Genomic DNA, 19752 nt, shown 5'->3' with positions numbered 1-19752 from the left:
TGAAAACTAAATACTATTGAATATGTCATTATTAACATTTTAAAAATTTAAGTGACGGGTAAAAATAGATTATGACCGGATTTTTATGACCCTGTCAGTCAAAATGACAGACAACGAAAAAGTCTAGCGCAACCTCTGGAAGGTGTGTTCTAATTATAGTGGGATCACACTCCTCAGCCTCCACGGTAGGGTTGGGCATCGTTTGAAATTGAACGATTCTGGTTCCAGTTGCGATTCCACGTTTCGATTCCGGTTCCGAACGATTCCCGATTCCGATTCTTTTAAGAAGCAGGGTCAAAGAAAAAAAATACGGGGTCAAAAAAAATTGCATAGTTTATATTAAAGTCTTACGTTTTCGACATTTTTGGGAATTAAATGAACTTCTCACAGGGCTAATTATAACTTGTATATAAATATCAGTCTTTAAACTCGAGCAATTTTTTTCCGCTCGGCGCTCAGGGCATCGAAACAAGGAATTGAAATTTTAAAATTCGAATGATTCCGGGAGCATCGGAGTGTTAGAACCGGTTCCCATCGATGCTCGATGCTCAACCCTACTCCCTGGTAAAGTCTATTCAGGGATGCCGGAGAGGAGGGTCCGTCGGGAAGTCGAATCTCGGATTCAGGAGGAGCAGTGTGGTTCTAGGCCCTGCCGTGGAACAGCGGACCAGCTCTGCACCCTTGGCAGTGTCCTCGAGGGTGCATGGGAGTCCGCCCAACCAGTCTACATGTGTTTTGTGGATCTGGAGAAGGCGAACGACAGTGTGCCTCGGGGAGTCTTGTGGGGGGTACTCCAGGCAGACCCCCTTGGTAAGGGCTGTCCGGTCCCTGTACGACCGGTGTCAGAGTTTGGTCCGCATTGCCGGCAGTAAGTCGAATTCGTACCCAGTTAGGGTTGGGCTCCGCCAAGGCTGCCCTTTGTCACCGATTCTGTTCATGATTTTTATGGACAGAATTTCTAGACGCAGCCGAAGCGCTGAGGGGGGGGTCCGGTTTGATGACCTCAGCATTGCATCTCTGCTTTTTGCAGATGATGTGGTGCTGTTGGCTTTATCAAGCCTTGACCTTCAACTCTTACTGGAGTGGTTCGCAGTCGAGTGTGAAGCAGTTGGGGTGAAGATCAGCACTTCCAAATCCGAGACCATGGTCCTCAGCCGGAAAAGGGGGGAGTCCCCTCTCCGGGTCGCGGATGAGATCCTGCCCCAAGTGGAGAAGTTCAACTATCTTGGGGTCTTGATTCAAAATACCGAGGGGCTCAGGAAGTAGAAAAATAGAAAGCCTATATTAAATCATGGCTTTGTTCTGAGGCTACGGCCGAAACATGTCGACATTTTTTTAATCAGAACAAAACCATGATTTAATAAAGACTTTTTATTTTTCTACTTTCTGAATGCCTCGTTTTTGTTAATTATCACTTCTTCGATCCCCACACTGAAGAGCACCAGAAGTACACTTTCTACACCCAGCAGCACTCCACGCACCTCATATTGAACTATCTTGGGGTCTTGTTCACGAGTGAGGGTTTGAGGGAGCGGGAGATCGACAGGCGGATCGGTGCAGTGTCTGCAGTAATGCGGACTCTGCACGGTTCCGTAGTAGTGAATAAGGAGCTGAACCGAAACGCGAAGCTCTCGATTTACCAGTCGATCTGCGTTCCTACCTTCACTTATGGTCACGAGCTGTGGGTCGCGACCGAAAGAACAAGACCCCGGATGCAAGTTGCCGAAATGAGTTTCCTCCACAGGGTGTCCGGGCTCTCCAGACAGAGATAGGGTGAGAAGCTCGGTCATCCGGGAGGGACTCTGCGTCGAGCCGCTACTCCTCCGCATCGAGAGGAGCCAAATGAGGTGGCTCGGGCATCCGGTTCAGATGCTTCCTGGACACCTCCCTGGAGAGGTGTTCCGGGCATGACCCACCGGCGGGAAGTCCCGGGAACGACCCAGTACACGCTCTCTCGGCTGGACTGGGAACGCCTTGGGATCCCGCCAGTGGAGCTGGTAGAAGTGGCTGGGAAGAGGGAAGTCTGGGTGTCCTTCGACAGCTCTTTGGTCTTGGCCATAGTGGAGTTTGGAATGTGACTGACTGAGGTTGTGGACAGGTGTCTTTTATACTGATAATGACTTAAAACAGGTGCCATTAATACAGGTAACAAGTGGAGCCTCGTTAGAAGAATTTAGACCTCTTTGACAGCCAGAAATCTTGCTTTTTTTGTAGTTGACCAAATACTTATTTTCCACTCTGATTTGGAAATAAATTCTTTAAAAATCAAACAATGTGATTTTCTGTTTTTTTTTTTCCACATACTGTCTCTCATGGTTGAGGTTTACCCATGTTGACAATTACAGGCCTCTCTATCTTTTCAAGTAGGAGAACTTGCACAATTGGTGGTTGACTAAATACTTGTTTGCCCCACTGTATTTAGCGCAATTATCTACATAGTTTTCATGCCCAAAGTGCTTTACATGAGCACACATTTACCCTTTCACGCACACATTCACACGCCAGTGGTGCTGCTGCCATGCTAAGCACTGTCAACCCATTGGGGGCCGGTAGCCATGGCTGTTGTTGTTGTTTAAGACGCTTCGCTTTCGTGGGAGGAAGAGGAAATGCAGAGGAAACCACGGCAGCTTAGGTCAACAAAAATGGTGCAGTTTTGAAAATCGAACTTGCCGATTTGAACGATTTTAACACCAGGAACGTCTTTCGGTTCAAAATAGAATAATCGAAGAGCCTTACTATCACTACGCCAGCACCTCTGCTATTGGACGCGCTCAGAGTTTGCCACAAAACACTGACTGCCGCCGGGAGCGCACCCTCCTAGAGGAAATTCAGAATCAGCACTTTTCAAACTAAATTTCTTGAGCCTCTGGGGTCGCAGATGATTTTGGACGACGCTTGCGTACTTGTAAGAAAGCACCATATTTTTATTTCTGCCTCATAGTTTAAACAAACAACAACAAAAAAAGCATTGGGATAACGTTCAAAGGTCCTGGAAAAGCTGGAAAATTGATGTTCAAAGTTCTTAAAAAGTGCTTGAATTTTGACATGAAAAAGATGTATGAACCCTGGATATTGGCATTTGTATAAGATTTTGCAATTTTTCAGGTGGACGAGATGGCTACAGTGATGGAAAGCTGGCTGACAGTGCGAGTGCCTGGCAGCGAGCGGTCGCTGCGGCTTTCAGAGTTGGACGCGTCCAGCTTGTACGAGGTGCTCATGGTGGCTAGGAGCTCGGCGGGAGAGGGCCAGCCGGCCATGCTTACATTTCGCACTGGGAAAGGTGTGTAGTATAGTAGTACACTGTAAAAACAAAACAAAAAAAGATAAAAAAGTTCTATTTATAGTGTCTGAAAAAAGCAGGGAAGCCGTAAAATAATGGTAACTGTTATTTTGGCAGTCAAACATGCTTATTACTGAGCTACCAAACCGGAAAGGATAAATGACCGTCGCTATTATGTCACACCAGAAATTTTGAATGGTCATAACTTGACAGATATACAACATATCTGCGCCAAACCTCTGGTGCTTGTTGAGAGTCGTATGTTGAAGGGCTCTCTAGTCATTTGCATTAATCCTACAACGTCAACTAGCGGCCACAAAAAGTCACTCATTTTACTTATACATGTGCATTTCCTTTCAGGTTGATGACTGAAGTTACAAGACCTTTTGCAATACTACATTTTAAGGCCCATGTCCACATGTCTCTGTTGCCATGACAACCCTTTGTTCGCCATTAAAAGGAATATATTTCTTCAGGGACTTAGACATCTTATAGAGCCATGATATTTGGCACACTTGGTCGAATTGGCGCAATGAGAAGATTCATTTGGGTTTTGAATAAGGGCGTGGCTGCACAGCTCGGTAGCGCCTCTTTTGTAGGACCCTCTTCATTAGGGTTTTTTTTCACCCAGGTGTGTGAATGTATTTCTCATCTCAGAATTAGGGCTGTCAAACGATTAAAATTTTTAATCGAGTTAATTACAGCTTAACAATTAATTATTAATTAATCACAATTCAAACCATCTATAAAATATGCCATATTTTTCTGTAAATTATTGTTGGAATGGAAAGATAAGACACAAGATGGATATATACATTCAACATACGGTACAATAAATCAACAAGATGGCATTAACATTGTTAACATTCTGTTGAAGCAATCCATGGATAGAAAGACTTGTAGTTTTTAAAAGATAAATGTTAGTACAAATTATATAGAAATTTTATATTAAAACCCCTCTTAATGTTTTCGTTTTAATAAAATTTGTAAAATTTTCAATCAAAAAATAAACTAGTAGCCCGCCATTGTTGATGTCAATAATTACACAATGCTCATGGGTGCTTAAGCCCATAAAATCAGTCGCACCCAAGCGCCAGCAGAGGGTGACAAAACTCCAAAAAACACAAGTAACAAGTTGGCATTGCACTGTGCTGTCATTTTAATCTGTTTGAGCGGGGCATGAGCGTTAAGTGAGTCAAATATTTTAACGTGATTCATTTAAAACATTAATTACCGCCCGTTAACGCGATAATTTTGCCAGCCCTACTCAGGATATACAAAAACATCTCGTCAGCCATGCCCACAACACAAAAGAGGTTCCATACAAAAAGAGGCGAGTTTTGAGCACATGTTAGTCTCTGTCAAGATGATCTGCCACCACCCTGAGCTGCGTGACGTCCAAATTGCATGATGTCCAAGTTGCGCCAACCTGCACGGCCCGTTCAGTCCTGCTTGCGGGCCCATTTTACACATTATTATGTAATTTCACGTTATTTTCACATTAAAGCACAACAGGGCAAACAAAGTCTGTGTTCAACATTGGCAGTAACTTATAAAAACAACTAAGAAGGGCTGAACAAAATGGCACCGAAAAGAAAATCATATTCTGCAGATTACAAGCGGCAAGTAGTGAAATATGCAGCTGAAAACAGTAATCGAGCAGCAGAAAGAAAGTTTGGAATTAGCGAGAAACTTGTTAGGGACTATAGAAATGCAGAGGCTACTGTTATTGCAGACATGTCCAAAGTGTGGCCTGGGGGCCAAATGTGGCCCGTGGTCAAATTTCATCCGGCCCCCAGCCTCTGTCATAAGATCAATAACGCCTGGCCCACACACAGACTTAATAAATTGGTCAGCAGTACTGCTACCAGCATATGAAGTACCTTACACATTAAATGTTGCTCCTCATTTACCCACTAAAAGGCAGCAGTACTCTAAGCAAGATTACCCGGTGTGACCCTTGACTTCCAGTTTTCTAAAATGGCAACAATCAACAACAACAAAAAAGTGAACTGCGACGGCCAACGCTTCAAGGATAGGTGGAAATTGGACTATTTTTTCACTAAAATACGCAACAACTGTGTCTGCCTCATTTGTAAAGAGACAGTCGCTGTTTTTAAAGAGTTCAATGTGAGGCGATATGACAAAACAAGACACGCTCACATGTACGACAAGATTACAGGGAAGATACGCAGCGAGAAATTGAAGCAACTTGAAGCTAGTTTAATTTCACAGCAGCAAGATCCCGAGAGTCGAAGAGAATGCCACAAAGGCTAGTTGTGAGATTGTTGAAATTATTAATTAAAAAAATAACAATAAAGCAAATGTGACACACAGAATGGCTAGCTAAAATTTGCTTAAATATATTGTTCTACGTAAAGGACGTCAGCCAAGGTCGCCCCGCACATTTTTACCACACCAAATCTGGCCCCCTTTGCAAAAAGTTTGGACACCCCTGTCTTATTGAAATGAATAAAACAAAAAGGCTAAACGTGGCCTAAAAGCTAGGTGGCCACAGCTATAAGGACGAGTTTGCACATGGGTGCTTGAACTATATTTTTATTTTAATTTGCCTTTCAAGATGACATGTCTGTTCTTGGTGTTGCATTTAATCAATTTTTCTTCAAAAATGCGATTTATACTCCGGTGTGACTTATAGAATTTTTTCCTCTTCATTGCGCATTTTGGGCTGGTGTGACTTAGGCTCATGTGCGACTTTTAGTCCGAAAAATACAGTACTCCAGACTTCACGTGATTGGATCTGGACATCCCTATTAATAATTTTAACTTGTTACCATTGATGCAATAGACATCCAATCCATTCGAATTGGGAGAGATGGTAGTGAATGAACGAATGTTCCACCCTCCCAGCTTAAATGGTTTGATGGTGTACTAGTGATGAACGTTTTCAATCCACAACAGAAGGTTGAAAAGAGTCACATAATTAGACATCTATCATCATCAATGATACTGAAAGAGTTAGTAAATCAGTCGTTAGACCGTATCAAGTAAACAAAAAGAAAGTTATTCATTCGTTTTCGGGACAAGAAAATCTCAATCCAAGCCCATACGGCTGCACATCCCAAGAAAACTGCTCGACCACAGCCGGAAAAGTCCAAAGTATGCGGCGAGCGTGGCTAGGATTGTCGTATGCCTGCGAGGACTAGCCGCTTTCCAAATGCTAACGCCTTTCTGCCGTGAAATATCCGAGCGGGCCAAAAAGAGCTTGTTTTGAGTTTCGTCCACTGTCATTTATTGCTTTTCTGCTCAGCCTATATCAGGATGAGCTCTACTCAGTGTTGGAAATGAACAAATGTCTCAGTCTTGGCTTGTTTTTTTTTTCCCTTTTAGATGGAAAAACGGGAGCGGGAAAAATCCGTTTATGAGTCTAAACTTATCCAGTGTTAAAAAATGGCACAAAAAACAACTTAAGAAATCAGTCAATCACCGTCAGTTACATAATTTTTAAGTTGCCCTTCAGGTTGTTGTCGTTCTTGTTGATATCAATGTTGTTTTCGGCAGCCCTTTTAATTTTTGTCTTAACTAGACATGTGCCGATTAGTGGTTTCAAGGTACACCGTGGTATGAAAATGTCAAGGTTTCAGAACCGCAAAAATTTTCCATCATACCGTCCCTACGGTATTAGCTATTTTTTATGTCCCAAAAATGCAGGGAGAAATCGCTCGCTTTCAGCTGCAAGGTTGTTGTTGCTCCGTGTCAGTGAGTCAGCTGTGCTACACGATGGCTGGAGGAGGTGAAACTCCTGAGTTTTTTCCCTCATCAAAGAAAACAAAATCGTTGGTATGGGAATTCTTAGGTTACTGAAAAGTTGCAGAACAACCGACATGTAAAACATGTTTGCGGAAAGTGGCTGCCGAGGAGGCAATACCTCCAATATGAGTTTGCATTTATACAAAATTAAAGGGTAGTAAACACTGTCATGAACGTTTCCCACCAGGCTACGAGAGTTAATTCCAGCGTGTTTAGTGTGTCTAGCTTTGGTAAAACGTGTTTTTTTCTCTCCTGCAACTGTCTGTGTTGAGAAAAAGTATGTGTATAATGTAAGCATGGTACGAGTCATACACACAATTTCACATATGTAGTATTTACCTTAATTTTTTTTAATACAGTATGTTTTTTTTTTTTTTTCAAAAAATAATTAGGAGTTAGCCCATTGTAGTCCTCACTTTCCCAATTTCTCTCCTATCCATGCATACACTAACCCAAAAATGAGCTGAGTGAGCTGATTATCAACCAAAAAGTTTCTTTTAAGGGTCAAACGGTGGCGCCTGCCATCCAGCCGAAACTTGAGCCGCCTCCTGATCAAACGAAAGCGGCTCAGGGTTGTTCGTGTGCTTTGAATGGGGGGGGCGACAACTGGGAACATGTGTGGGACTTTGTTTTGCTTCCTCCTTACGCCTCGTGCTCTTCCTCTTCTAGAAAAGAGCGCCTCGTCCAACAAAAACCCCTCCAACAAACCTCCCGTCGTCCTGATGCCGCCTAAAGCGCCCGAGGACAAAACGCCCAACACGCACTTTGGCGTGGTCATCCATGATAGAGGTAAATTTTGCCATGTTCCATCTTTGAGTCTATTTTTGAAAGAATAATATATCAACACTTTCACTCATTGGCTGCATTTGACTGAGATAGACGTCCAATCCGTTTGAACTGGCAGGGCTAGGCAGTGAATAATCACATATTTAGCGGTATACATGTGGGAGCCTCTTAATAGCCTCTCAGTTGTACTTATTTATAACACATGCATGTTTCTGTTAACTGCACCAGCACATTTTCTGCCAAATCTATGCATAACAGTGTGTCTGAGTGTAAAATGCAGTGTTGTACTGGCTCTCGATACCGATTCCAAACACCTGGCTTTGTGGTATTGGCCGATGCTGATACTGTACGATGTTTTTTGAAAAAAATATGCATTATTTTTCTTTTAATATCATATTACTGCATACTCGCTGGACTGTTAAGTAATTGCTATCATGACATGGTTATACACTGCTTAACTTATTCTGCCATTCACGGGGCTAGACATCCATTGCATTTGAATTGGGAGGCATACTGATACTTGTATCGGGACTAATCTGGAACTAAAATGACGTAATCAGTATTGGGGAGTACTAAGAAATCATGTGCCGATGCCTTGCAATTAGTGCTGTCAAATGTATCATGTTAACGGGCGGTAATGAATTTTTTTAATTAATCACGTTAAAATTAGGGGGTGTCAAACGTTTAAATTTTTAATCGAGTTAATCACAGCTTAAAATTTAATTAGTCGTAATTAATCGCAATTCAAACCATCTATAAAATATGCCATATCCTCTGTATATTATTGTTGGAATGGAAGGATAAGACACAAGACGGATATATACATTCAACATACGGTACATATGTACTGTATTTGTTTATTATAACAATAAATCGTAATAAATAGATGGCATTAACATTATCAACATTCTTTCTGTTAAAGCGATTCACGTACACAAAGACTTGTAGTTCTTAAAAGATAAATGTTAGTACAAGTTATAGTATTTTTATATTAAAACCACTCTTAATGTTTTTGTTTTAGTAAAATTTGTAAAATTCGCAAAATAATAGAAGGACGTGATGCATGACTGAGGAAGCAAAGGACTTTGTGGCTTCATTATGGATTTCTTTTCAGTCTGTTTTTAGAATCTTTGGAAAGGAAATCAGCTATTTTAATCATTTTCACCATATAATTACTGTCTAAATGTGACAAGGGAACTAACAAGACTTCCCTAACCTTCCGCTAACCCTCATCTCTGTCTTCCGCTGCTGCCTGTCTAAGCTCGGCTCTCGGCCGGTGCCGTAAGTACACATTCCTCCTTTGATTTATCCTTTCCGCTTCCTCCTTTCCTAATTCCTTCCATCCTCATCGCCGCGTCCCGACGCCACGGTTCAAAGGTTCACGCCTCTTCTCGTCTCCCCCCGGCAGTGCCGGAGGCGCCCGACCGGCCCACCATCTCCATGGCCACCGAAAGCTCCGTCTACGTCACCTGGATCCCCAGAGCCAACGGCGGATCGCCCATCACGGCGTTCCGAGTGGAGTACAAACGCAGCCGTAGCACCGAGTGGGGAGTGGCGGCCGACAATATCTCGCCGCTTAAGCTTTCAGTGGAAGTTCGCAATCTGGAGCCTGGTGAGAACTCTGAAATGTGGACATATATGCGGTCATTTTTTCAGGTAGACTGATTTTCGTTCTTCTTCTTTCTGTCCCTCAGGCGCCACTTACCGGTTCCGCGTGGCAGCCATGAATTTGTACGGCGAGAGTCCTCACAGTGTGGCGTCACGGCCGTACCAGGTGCCCCAAGCTAGTCCCCGCATGACCGACCGGCCCGTGGTGGGACCGCACATCTCCGCCACCGACGCCATCAGCGACACGCAGATCATGCTGCGATGGACTGTGAGTCAGCCTTATTATGTGTACACGGAGGGGACGTGTCTTATTTAGTCAACTACCAATTGTACAAGTTCTCCGACTTGAAAAGATTAGACAGGCCGGTAATTGTCAACATGGGTAAACCTCAACCATTAGAGACAGAATGTGGAAAAAAAAACAGAAAATCACATTGTTTGATTTTGAAAGAATTTATTTCCGAAATAGAGTGGAAACTCAGCCAGGGACTAAAATCCTGCACTGCCAGACGTGTCCCCCTGCTGAAGAAAGTACACGTCCAGGCCCGTCTGCGGTTCGCTAGAGAGCATTTGGATGATATAGAAGAGGACTGGGAGAATGTGTTATGATCAGATGAAACTAAAATAGAACTTTTTGGTAGAAACACAGGTTCTCGTGTTTGGAGGAGAAAGAATACTGAATTGCATCCGAAGAACACCATACCCACTGTGAAGCATGGGGGTGGAAACATCATGCTTTGGGGCTGTTTTTCTGCAAAGGGACCAGGACGACTGATCTGTGTAAAGGAAAGAATGAATGGGGCCATGTTTCGAGAGATTTTAAGTGAAAATCTCCTTCCATCAGCAAGGGCATTGAAGATGAGACGTGGCTGGATCTTTCAGCATGACAATGATCCCAAACACACAGCCAGGACAATAAAGGAGTGGCTTCGTAAGAAGCATTTCAAGTTCCTGGAGTGGCCTAGCCAGTCTCCAGATCTCAACCCCATCGAAAATCTGTGGAGGGAGTTGAAATTCCGTGTTGCCCAACGACAGCCCCAAAACATCACTGCTCTAGAGGAGATCTTCATGGAGGAATGGGCAAAAATACCAGCAACATAGTGTTGAAAAGCTTGAGAGAGTTACAGAAAACGTTTGGCCTCCGTTATTGCCAACAAAGGGTACATAACAAAGTATTGAGATGAACTTTTGGAATTGACCAAATACTTATTTTCCACCATGATTCGCAAATAAATTCTTTAAAAATCAAACAATGTGATTTTTCTGGGGGGGTTTTTCCCCACATTCTGTCTCTCATGGTTGAGGTTTACCCATGTTGACAATTACAGGCCTCTCTAATATTTTCAAGTGGGAGAACTTGCACAATTAGTGGTTGACTAAATACTTATCAGCCCCACTGTATGCTGTAAAGTGACCAAGTGAATTTTGATTTTACAAAATGAAATAGTTGTAAAAATACAACTAACCTTATATTTCGGACTATAAGTCGCATTTTTTTCATAGTTTGACCGGGGGTGCAATTTCACTATCAGTTGACTGCACCTTACCCACTTAAAAATTGTTCGAGGTCTGAAATTTCAATCATAGATGCATTTCCACCCATAGAGAGATAATTTTTAAAAAATCCAGAAATCACATTGTATGATTTAAAAAAATAAATAATTCATTTGTAATTTAAAGGGGTTCATAAATATTTGTACCCCTGAGAATCAGCAATAATTATCACGCTCAAAGAGTTGTCAGTCTACCTTAAAAAAGTCCACCTTTACCCCATGAGTAACCACCCACTCACCACCCGTTTGAGCTCATTATTGTTACCTGTGCACCCCAGTCAGTCATAATCCATGTGCTACCATGGGCAAGACCAGAGAGCTTATGATAGACACCAGAGAAAATATTTTTGAGCTCCACGAAGCTGGTAAAGGCTATGGGACAATTGGAAAGCAACTTGGTGAGAATAAATCAACAGTTGCAGCAATTGTTAGAAAATGGAAAAGGCTAAACATGACTGATAGTCTACCGCAGACTTGGCCTCCATGTAAAATCTCTCCTCGTGGGGCATCACTCATGATGAGAAAATTGAGTGCTCAGCCTAGAACTACACGGCAGGAGCTGGTTAATGACCTGAAGAGAGCTGGATGCACAGTTTCAACGTTTCAGTAGAGCACTAAGGTGCAATGGTTTAAAATCATGCATTGCTAGGAACCTTTACAGGTTGAAGCCAGTACATGTGAAGGCCCGTCTGAAGTTTGCCAGGGATCATCTGAACGATGCAGAAGGGTCATGAAGAAAATCATGTGGTCAGATGAGACCAAAGTAGAACTTTTTGTTGCAAACATCGTTTGTGGAGGAAAAAGAAGGATGAGTACAATCCCCCCTATTCAAGATGCTACATTCTTACATCCTGCACACATTCCACATTCGAGAAATAGAAAAACAACATTTGTGAAATTGTGTTAGTGTCGTTATGGCTGTGATATAGGTATTTTTAAAAACGGCCTAAGTTAGGGCTTTAAAAAGTCATAAATTTAACTTGAGGAAACCTGTAAGAACCCTGCTAGTACATTTAACAGTATACATTTGATCTAGGCCTGAACGATACTAGAAAAAACTATTGCTGCGATTTTTTGGGGGGTTGCAATATATTGCGATATTATATTGCGATATTAAAAAAAAATATATATATATATATATATATATATATTTTTTTTTTGCATTGGAAAAAGATACATATTATACATATATTAGACATTTTTTTCAAAATTTTCCCCCTAAAATATGCTTTAAAAAATGATTCGCTCGCATATTTTAAATTTTTAAACAAATCACGTCACAATGAAAAATATAGCATCTGTAAAAAAAGTCATGGATATCTACCACATAACTTTCGCTAAATAATATTTTTTTGTTACTGTCGCATTTTCCCTGCTATGTTAGATGATAAAATAACTTATCCGAAAAAAGAAAAATTGGGGGAAAAAAACTTTTAAAAGGGTAAATATATGAAAAAAAAAATCTCGACCACTCCTTGATGTCTGCTATTTCTGCATTGCGACCCCTGTTAAAGTACCATGTTTCACTCATAAAATAAAATGAAATAATCCTGCTGCGGCCAGTCACAGCTGTGTCTTGACACTCAGTGATACATGCGACATGGAGTTTTTGGATCGAAACAAGATAAGTATAATATCTCGTTAAAGTCATGGTGTCTGTAATTCTGCTCTCGCATGCTCTCACCTCCAGCTAGGGTTTTGCTGTTTAAAAAACATTTCTTTTTTTTAAAAATGCCCTCCTGTTAAAAATGTTTCTTCCCCCAGAAAGTTGAGATTTTAAGCTTTCCAATCATGTACCACACGAGCAGATCATCGAATCATTTTTAAACAAGAATAATGTCCTGTAGTAGAAAAATGCTTTGCTTTATTTTAATGCTTCTGTTTATCTACCTTGGCTGCAGAATCACTTCTAGTGTTTATTTCCTTGACACAACACAACAGGTGTACAAAGCATACCCATTCGTCAGAACACCGGCTGTCCCCAACATTTCCACGCACACACATTCATTCCAGCGCACGCTTCCTTCATGCAACGCCTTCTTAACAAGTTAAACGACGACTGAAAGATGCGGTGTGACTGAAGTCCGCCTCTGTGGCAAGATCAAACACAACCATCGTTAACTTTAATAAGCAAGTGCGCAGAGGAACAAAGACCTAGGAGAGGGAGGGAGGGGGAGAGGGAGGTTGTGTGAGTGTCACTAAAGCGATCAGCTCAGGAGAGAAAGCATGGAGCAACATGCATTTGTGGATCAGGGGTCGCGTTAACCGAATATTTTCCGTCGTTGACCGATTTTTTAAAGCGGTGACGGAAAAAACTGAAATCCATCCGTCATTTTGACCGGTTGCAATTCACACCCCAGACCACAGGGTGGCGAGTGAGCTTATTAATTAGCTATTGTCTCTCTTGATGCGTGACGTCGTTGGCCTTATTCTGAAAAATGTCAAGGCAACTGAGTGTCCGAAGTTTCTTCAAAAAGCCCCAAAACGACGATGGTGTTGATAAAAGAGGTGAAAAAACAGGGACTGCACAAGCGGGCACGCAATTCAAGTCCATGCGCACCAGGAGGAAAGTGTGAGACTACGCTCAGGCCACAGCAGGTGAACTGTTAATTTCATTGTTCCATATGCTACATATGGTAGGCTACCTAACTACTGGGGCCACAGTTAGCTGTTTTTGTCACTGCGGTGAAAAAGTTACATATTCATCTGCTTGATGTGTGATGGCACGGTGTGGATTCCCTGTTAAGCTTGTTCGGACAGAATATTAATTTAAAATGAATGAAAACTAAATACTATTGAATATGTTGAAGCGGTATGCAATGTTAAGAGTCTTGTTAGCTGTAGGCGCACTATCCTAGACTCCTCACTATCCACTCGCGGGGGCCTGCGCTTGTCAGTGACGTTCCTTATTCTCGCTATATGATTATACAACTTTAACATTTGTTAATAATACGCTCTGTGTGTAGTGTCATCCATCACTTTTCCTTTTTAAATGGGCACTTATAAGCGAACGCAAGAAGTAACAACGGGAACATTTTTAAACGGGCATTTCACGGGAGAGCATTTCGACTCTTCGGCCAATCATATAGCGAGAGCGAGTGGATAGTGAGGGGACCGCGCGCGGCTCTTAAGTGTCTCTGTCACGTGACTGTCGTAGCCGGTAACGCGCTCGGCCAAATGGACACACAAGTACGGAAGGTGAATTATGCCAAACAAAGGGTCACCACAATGTCATTATCATCATTTTAAAAATTTAATTGACGGGAAAAAATAGATTATGACCGGATTTTTATGACCCTGTCAGTCAAAATGACAGACAACGAAAAAGTCTAGCGCAACCTCTGTTGTGGATTAAAAAAAATAAAACTATCGCACGTCCTTGCGATGGAACTATTGCACATGTGCACATCGCGATGGCGATATTTAAACGATATATCGTTCAGGCCTAATTTGATCACTTTTTTTTTTACATTTTGGGGGAAGCTGAGCTTCCCTTGCAGTCTTAGAGCAATCGCCTCTTCTGTCAACAGGGTTGAAGGGAGGCCATCTCAAAATGACAAAATGCACAGTGACCTCCTATCTAAGTGGCCGACTCGGAGGCGATCTTGTTGATATCGGAGCTCTCGTTTTCATGCTCGTTAATTCATATCGCGCCAACTTTCAAGTGCTGATGGGCGCAGATAATTACCGCCCTTTCCGTAACCTCAGCCTCTCATTACCTCGTCCGCTTCCGCGCAATCAGAGCGTGGACGGCTGATAGCGGGCCGCTCCATTAGCTGCTCGGGGAGGAAAAAGAGGATAATTATGGTCTAATGTAACCATGTTTTTTCTTGGCTTTCAGTACAGTCCCTCAAGCAACAACAACACTCCCATCCAAGGCTTCTATATTTACTATCGACCCACCGACAGCGACAACGATAGCGACTACAAGCGTGATGTAGTTGAAGGTGAGTCTCACAGTTGCCTAGCAGATCTGGCCAACTGCATCATTTTGCGTGGCCCGCAAAAAAAAATTATGTGCATTGACTTAAATTAAATTTCAATACCATTTATATAGTCATCGATGAACGATTGATTTACAATATTAGATGAGAATATTTACTGTTTACTTCCTTGAAAAAAACAAATTGGAAAAATTAAAAATATAAAAAATTTTATAAATGGAAAAACTAAAGAGAGAGTATTTATTTTTCATTTTTTGAATAAAAACAAAACAATAATGAATAAAACTGAATATTTCGTTTTTCCCTTTGCTGTTTTTTAGATTAAAAAAGAAAATAAAAAAGAATCATTTTTAAAATGTATTTTTGTAAGTTAAAATTTTTAAAAAATAGAGAATATTTACTCTTTTTTTTTTTAAAGCTACATTAATTAGAGAATATTTACTATTTGACCCTTTTTTAAAACTAACAATTGAACTAAGATTTTTAAAAAAAATCTAAATATAAAAAAAATGAATACAAGTTTTTTTATTTAAAATAATGAAAATACTGTTATTTCTTTTGTAAATAAAAGAAATAAAGATAATATAATACTTTTCATCTCCTTTTTGTATTTTTTTAATACGAAAAATAAATACAAATGAAAATTTTATACAAGAATATTTGCTATTAAGACACTCAAAAAAGACAAATTGGACAACGTTTAGGTCAACAATGTTTTTAAACAATTCATCAACTATCAAGATAGTTGTCAATTCATTTGATACTCAGTCGATTAAAACCCCTTCAGACCTAAGCGTGCTGCTGAAGGACATGACGCATTCTCGTCTCTGAACCAATAAATACATTGAATTTGGTTTCTAATGCCACTTCTGGGAGATGATTGGATGAAACTTTACCCGTAGACTTCATAATGTAATTAACGGGGCGCGGGGCCAATAAATAGGGGGCCTGCATTGTTGGCGAGGCCGTCAAAGCTGACCGATTGGAATCACAGACAAAGAGTTTTTTTCGTTGAAATTCTAGTGAATAAATGTTATACGTGCAGGTAGCATTTATTTTATGTAAATATGTCGAATGTGCGGCTAGTCTAAATTTAAAGTTCACTGTGGCACCGCCTTACCACAACAGAGAGCTTTTTTGTTGAAAATTCTTGTGAATAAATGCTTATATCCTTAAATTCTTTATGGATATGGACGTAAAACAGTCTCGATTCTTGGTTAAAAGCAACAACAACAAAAAAACGTGCAGGTAGCATTTATTTTACGTAAGTATGTCGAATGTGCGGCTTGTCTTTAAAGTTCACTGTGGCGCCGCCTTACCACAACAAAGAGCTTTTGTCGTTAAAAATTATTGTGAATAAATGATTAAATCCCTGAATTCTTTATAGATGTGGATGTAAAACAGTCTCCGTTCTTGGTTAAAAGCAACAACAACAAAAAAACGTGCAGGTAGCATTCATTTTACGTAAATATTGCGAACTATGATGCTAGTCAGTAAGTGAATGTAGCAGCCGCCTTATGAAAACAGCTTTTCCGGTGAAAATTCTTTTGAATTAATGCTTAAATCCCCGAATTCTTTATAGATATGGACATAAAACAGCCTGGATTCTTGGTTAAAAGCAAAAAAAAAAATATGTGCAGGTAGCATTTATTTTACGTAAATATCGCGAACTATAATGCCAATGCCTTAGCGGCTAATTTCTCCCATTTCTTTCGCTACTTTTCAAAATGCATGCATGGTACGAAAAATATAGTAATTACCTTGAATCCTCCAACAAATCACTCCTGAGACAATCCTTCCTGTTTGTATGTGGTACAGCTTTCGTACTTTTTGAACCGAAATCCACCCTTAGTTCGCTGCGTGCATGTGTTTGTAATTAGCTCCTCTTGATGTGGGCAGCCCCTTGCTTGAAGAAGTTGCGCAGTGCATGGCCGAGCTGACCCATCAATAATGGTGATGTCTATGACTTTACCCGTCGAAATCAAATCATGAGGTTTGGCACGCCCTCTTTGCTATTTTTGGCTCTTTGACCAAACGCAACTTCAAAAAGGATAATAACTGAGTGCTCATTTCTCATCAAAAACACATTACATTTATTACAATTACAATTAACATTTACATTGAAAATAACCAATAAAAGCATGAAATATTCTCGACCAAAAAATTGCACTTTGTTCTGGTGTTTGAGTAGAGTAAAAATCTTGCCTAGCAGAAAAAATGCGGGTCTGAAGGGGTTAATCTCAGCAGCTCTAGTTGATAGACATAACGATGTGGCCCTCAACAAAAATGGCTTTGACACCCATATTGTATCCTCACGTCAACATACTTTACATGCTGTGCTACTTCGAAAAGATAGTGTAGGCTTCTCTAGTGTGCTTTTGGCAAATGGCTTGCAACTTAATTAGCTGGAACTGAAATACGAGCGCGGTCAGCTAAGATACGTAGTGGCTCGTGTTGCCGGCCGGAATGTTAACTGCCTGTCCTGCTACAGGAAAGGAAAGGAAGTTGTGGACGTGCGGGTTAAACTTAGACAAAGCCTCTATGTTAAGTTTGGCTTTAACTTTAAGTAGTCACTTTTGGAACCATGTCAAAAAAATAACAAAAGATATGTGAAGAATACAGTGTATCACAAAAGTGAGTACACCCCTCGCATTTCTGCAGATATTTAAGTATATCTTTTCCAGGGACAACACTGACAAAATGACACTTTGACACAATGAAAACTAGTCTGTGTGCAGTTTATATAATAGAGTTAAAGGGTATGACAACACCTGGGGAAATGCTAATATTCCATCATTTATCCATCAACGCATGCCTTTTGAATTCATATCATGCCACTTCGTCTAATTACACACATCGCAACACCAAGAAAATGATAGAAATTAGGTCGATTGTCAAGCTAAAACGACCCGCCCCCGAGATGCCGGAAATCTAGCATATTGTGTGCGTGACGTCACTATAGGGAAACAACCGGCTCAGTGCTTAGTACTGAATGGCGGCGACGATGGCGGACAATTTTGTTTCTAGTTGCAGCGACGAATCCGACGTAACGAACATTCTTCTAATGGTGACGAGGAGAGTTATTAACCTTTCTTTGGTGTTTTGGGTTATTAATTTGAGCCCAAACGAAAGCCAATGCAGCCTAATGAAAGGATCATTGAGGGGAGCAATCACGCTGATGAAACACCGGCGGCAACAGCAACACCGAATGGTTTGTTTTGCATTTCTTTTTGTGAAGCTGATACACCGTGACTGCAAAATAATATATTGAATAATTATCATTTAATGTGCTATCATCGGTTTTCGCTTTGCCAACCGACACAAATATGAATGGGATTAGAGGATTTGTACTATATATTTTACGAGCAATAATTTATACATGTGTCCAGTCCTATATCCAATGCGTGATATGTTTTTATTATAAAAGAGTACTCACTCTGGCCATTTCGAGCTTGGCTGCTCTGCTCCTTTGGTTAGCCTGGGGTGGTCTCATCAGAGCCAGTCGTCCTCTTTTCTTGATGAGGTGGCTGCGCGTGTATGGTGGCTGCTTTCATCAGCATTTCTTAGCAAACTTGATTTCATTTGTCCATAGTTCGAATAGCTTTCAAGTGTAAAATGTGTACCACACAAAACCGTGCCGGAGGCTGGGTCTGCAAAATTAGCCGTCTTAGCACGGACGAACTTTACTCATTGTCTGCGTAGTCCAGCTCTTTTTCGCGCGTTCGGGAACTCATGGGTACTACATTGCGACAAATGGCTATTTGTAAACCACATAGCATGAGAGGTTTGAACCATTTTAGCGATTTTTTTGACAAAACACGAACGCAACTCTCTCGTCGATAAACAACGATGGCACCTGCCTCGACCTTTTGTTTCCTTGTTATGACGTCTCCGCCCCATTCGGCTGTTTCCGGAATACTTTCGGAAATGTTCGTAATTTTCGATCTATTTTCGATAATTGCTCATGAATGCGACTTATTTTTTTGTTAACTTTATTAATATTTGTTATCTTGCCATATAACGGTTCTATTGATATCTCACAGCCCCTTAGTGTTTTCATACCCTTTAATTTATTTTCCCCTCAAAATAACTCAAAATGTAGCCATTAATATCTAAACCCCTGGCAACAAAAGTGAGTACACCCCTTTGAAACTACCTCCCCAAATGTCCAAATTGAGTACTGCTTGTCATTTTCCCTCCAAAATGTCATCTGACTCGTTAGTGTTCCTAGGTTCAGGTATGCATAGGGAGCAGGTGTGTTCAAATTTGTAGTGCAGCTTACACACTCTCTCATACTGGTCACTGAAAGTTCCAACATGGCACCACATGGCAAAGAACTCTCTGAGGATCTTATAAGACATATTGTTGCGCTACATGAAGATGGCCAAAGCTACAAGAAGCTTGCCAATACCCTGAAAATGACAAGCAGTACTCAATTTGGACATTTAGGGATGTAGTTTCTAAGGGGTGTACTCACTTTTGTTGCCAGGGGTTTGGATGTTAATGGCTATATTTTGAGTTATTTTGAGGGGAAAATAAATGAACTCTATTACATAAGCTGCACACAGACTACTTTTCATTGTGTCAAAATGTCATGTTGTCATAGTTGTCCCATGAGAAGATATACTTAAATATCAGCAGAAATGTGAGGGTTGTACTCACTTTTGTGATACACTGTAGCTATCGCCGTCAGCGGCTGTGTACTAGTATATAAGTATATAACAAGAAAAATCATCTGAAAAGTACATTTTATGTTTACTCTGGTTGTATTTATCATCATTCACCCACGGGAAGAGGTTATGTATTCGGT

The 19752-nt window shown here is 41.0% G+C and overlaps 1 protein-coding gene across 3 annotated transcripts in view; it reads left to right on the top strand.

The window, feature by feature from the left end:
• Positions 1–19752, top strand: part of LOC130911142 (cell adhesion molecule-related/down-regulated by oncogenes-like) — a 136298-nt gene that overhangs the window by 95320 nt on the left and 21226 nt on the right. For all 3 annotated transcript variants that reach the window (XM_057828897.1, XM_057828896.1, XM_057828898.1), the window contains exons 9-13: positions 3106–3280; positions 7721–7840; positions 9246–9449; positions 9532–9713; positions 14840–14945. In XM_057828897.1, the coding sequence (XP_057684880.1) occupies positions 3106–3280; positions 7721–7840; positions 9246–9449; positions 9532–9713; positions 14840–14945 (787 nt within the window). The remainder of the gene's footprint in view (positions 1–3105; positions 3281–7720; positions 7841–9245; positions 9450–9531; positions 9714–14839; positions 14946–19752) is intronic.

This window comes from Corythoichthys intestinalis, unplaced genomic scaffold, assembly GCF_030265065.1.
Source record: "Corythoichthys intestinalis isolate RoL2023-P3 unplaced genomic scaffold, ASM3026506v1 HiC_scaffold_23, whole genome shotgun sequence".
Lineage (NCBI taxonomy): Eukaryota > Metazoa > Chordata > Actinopteri > Syngnathiformes > Syngnathidae > Corythoichthys > Corythoichthys intestinalis.
This window is presented reverse-complemented; position numbering and strand designations above follow the sequence as displayed.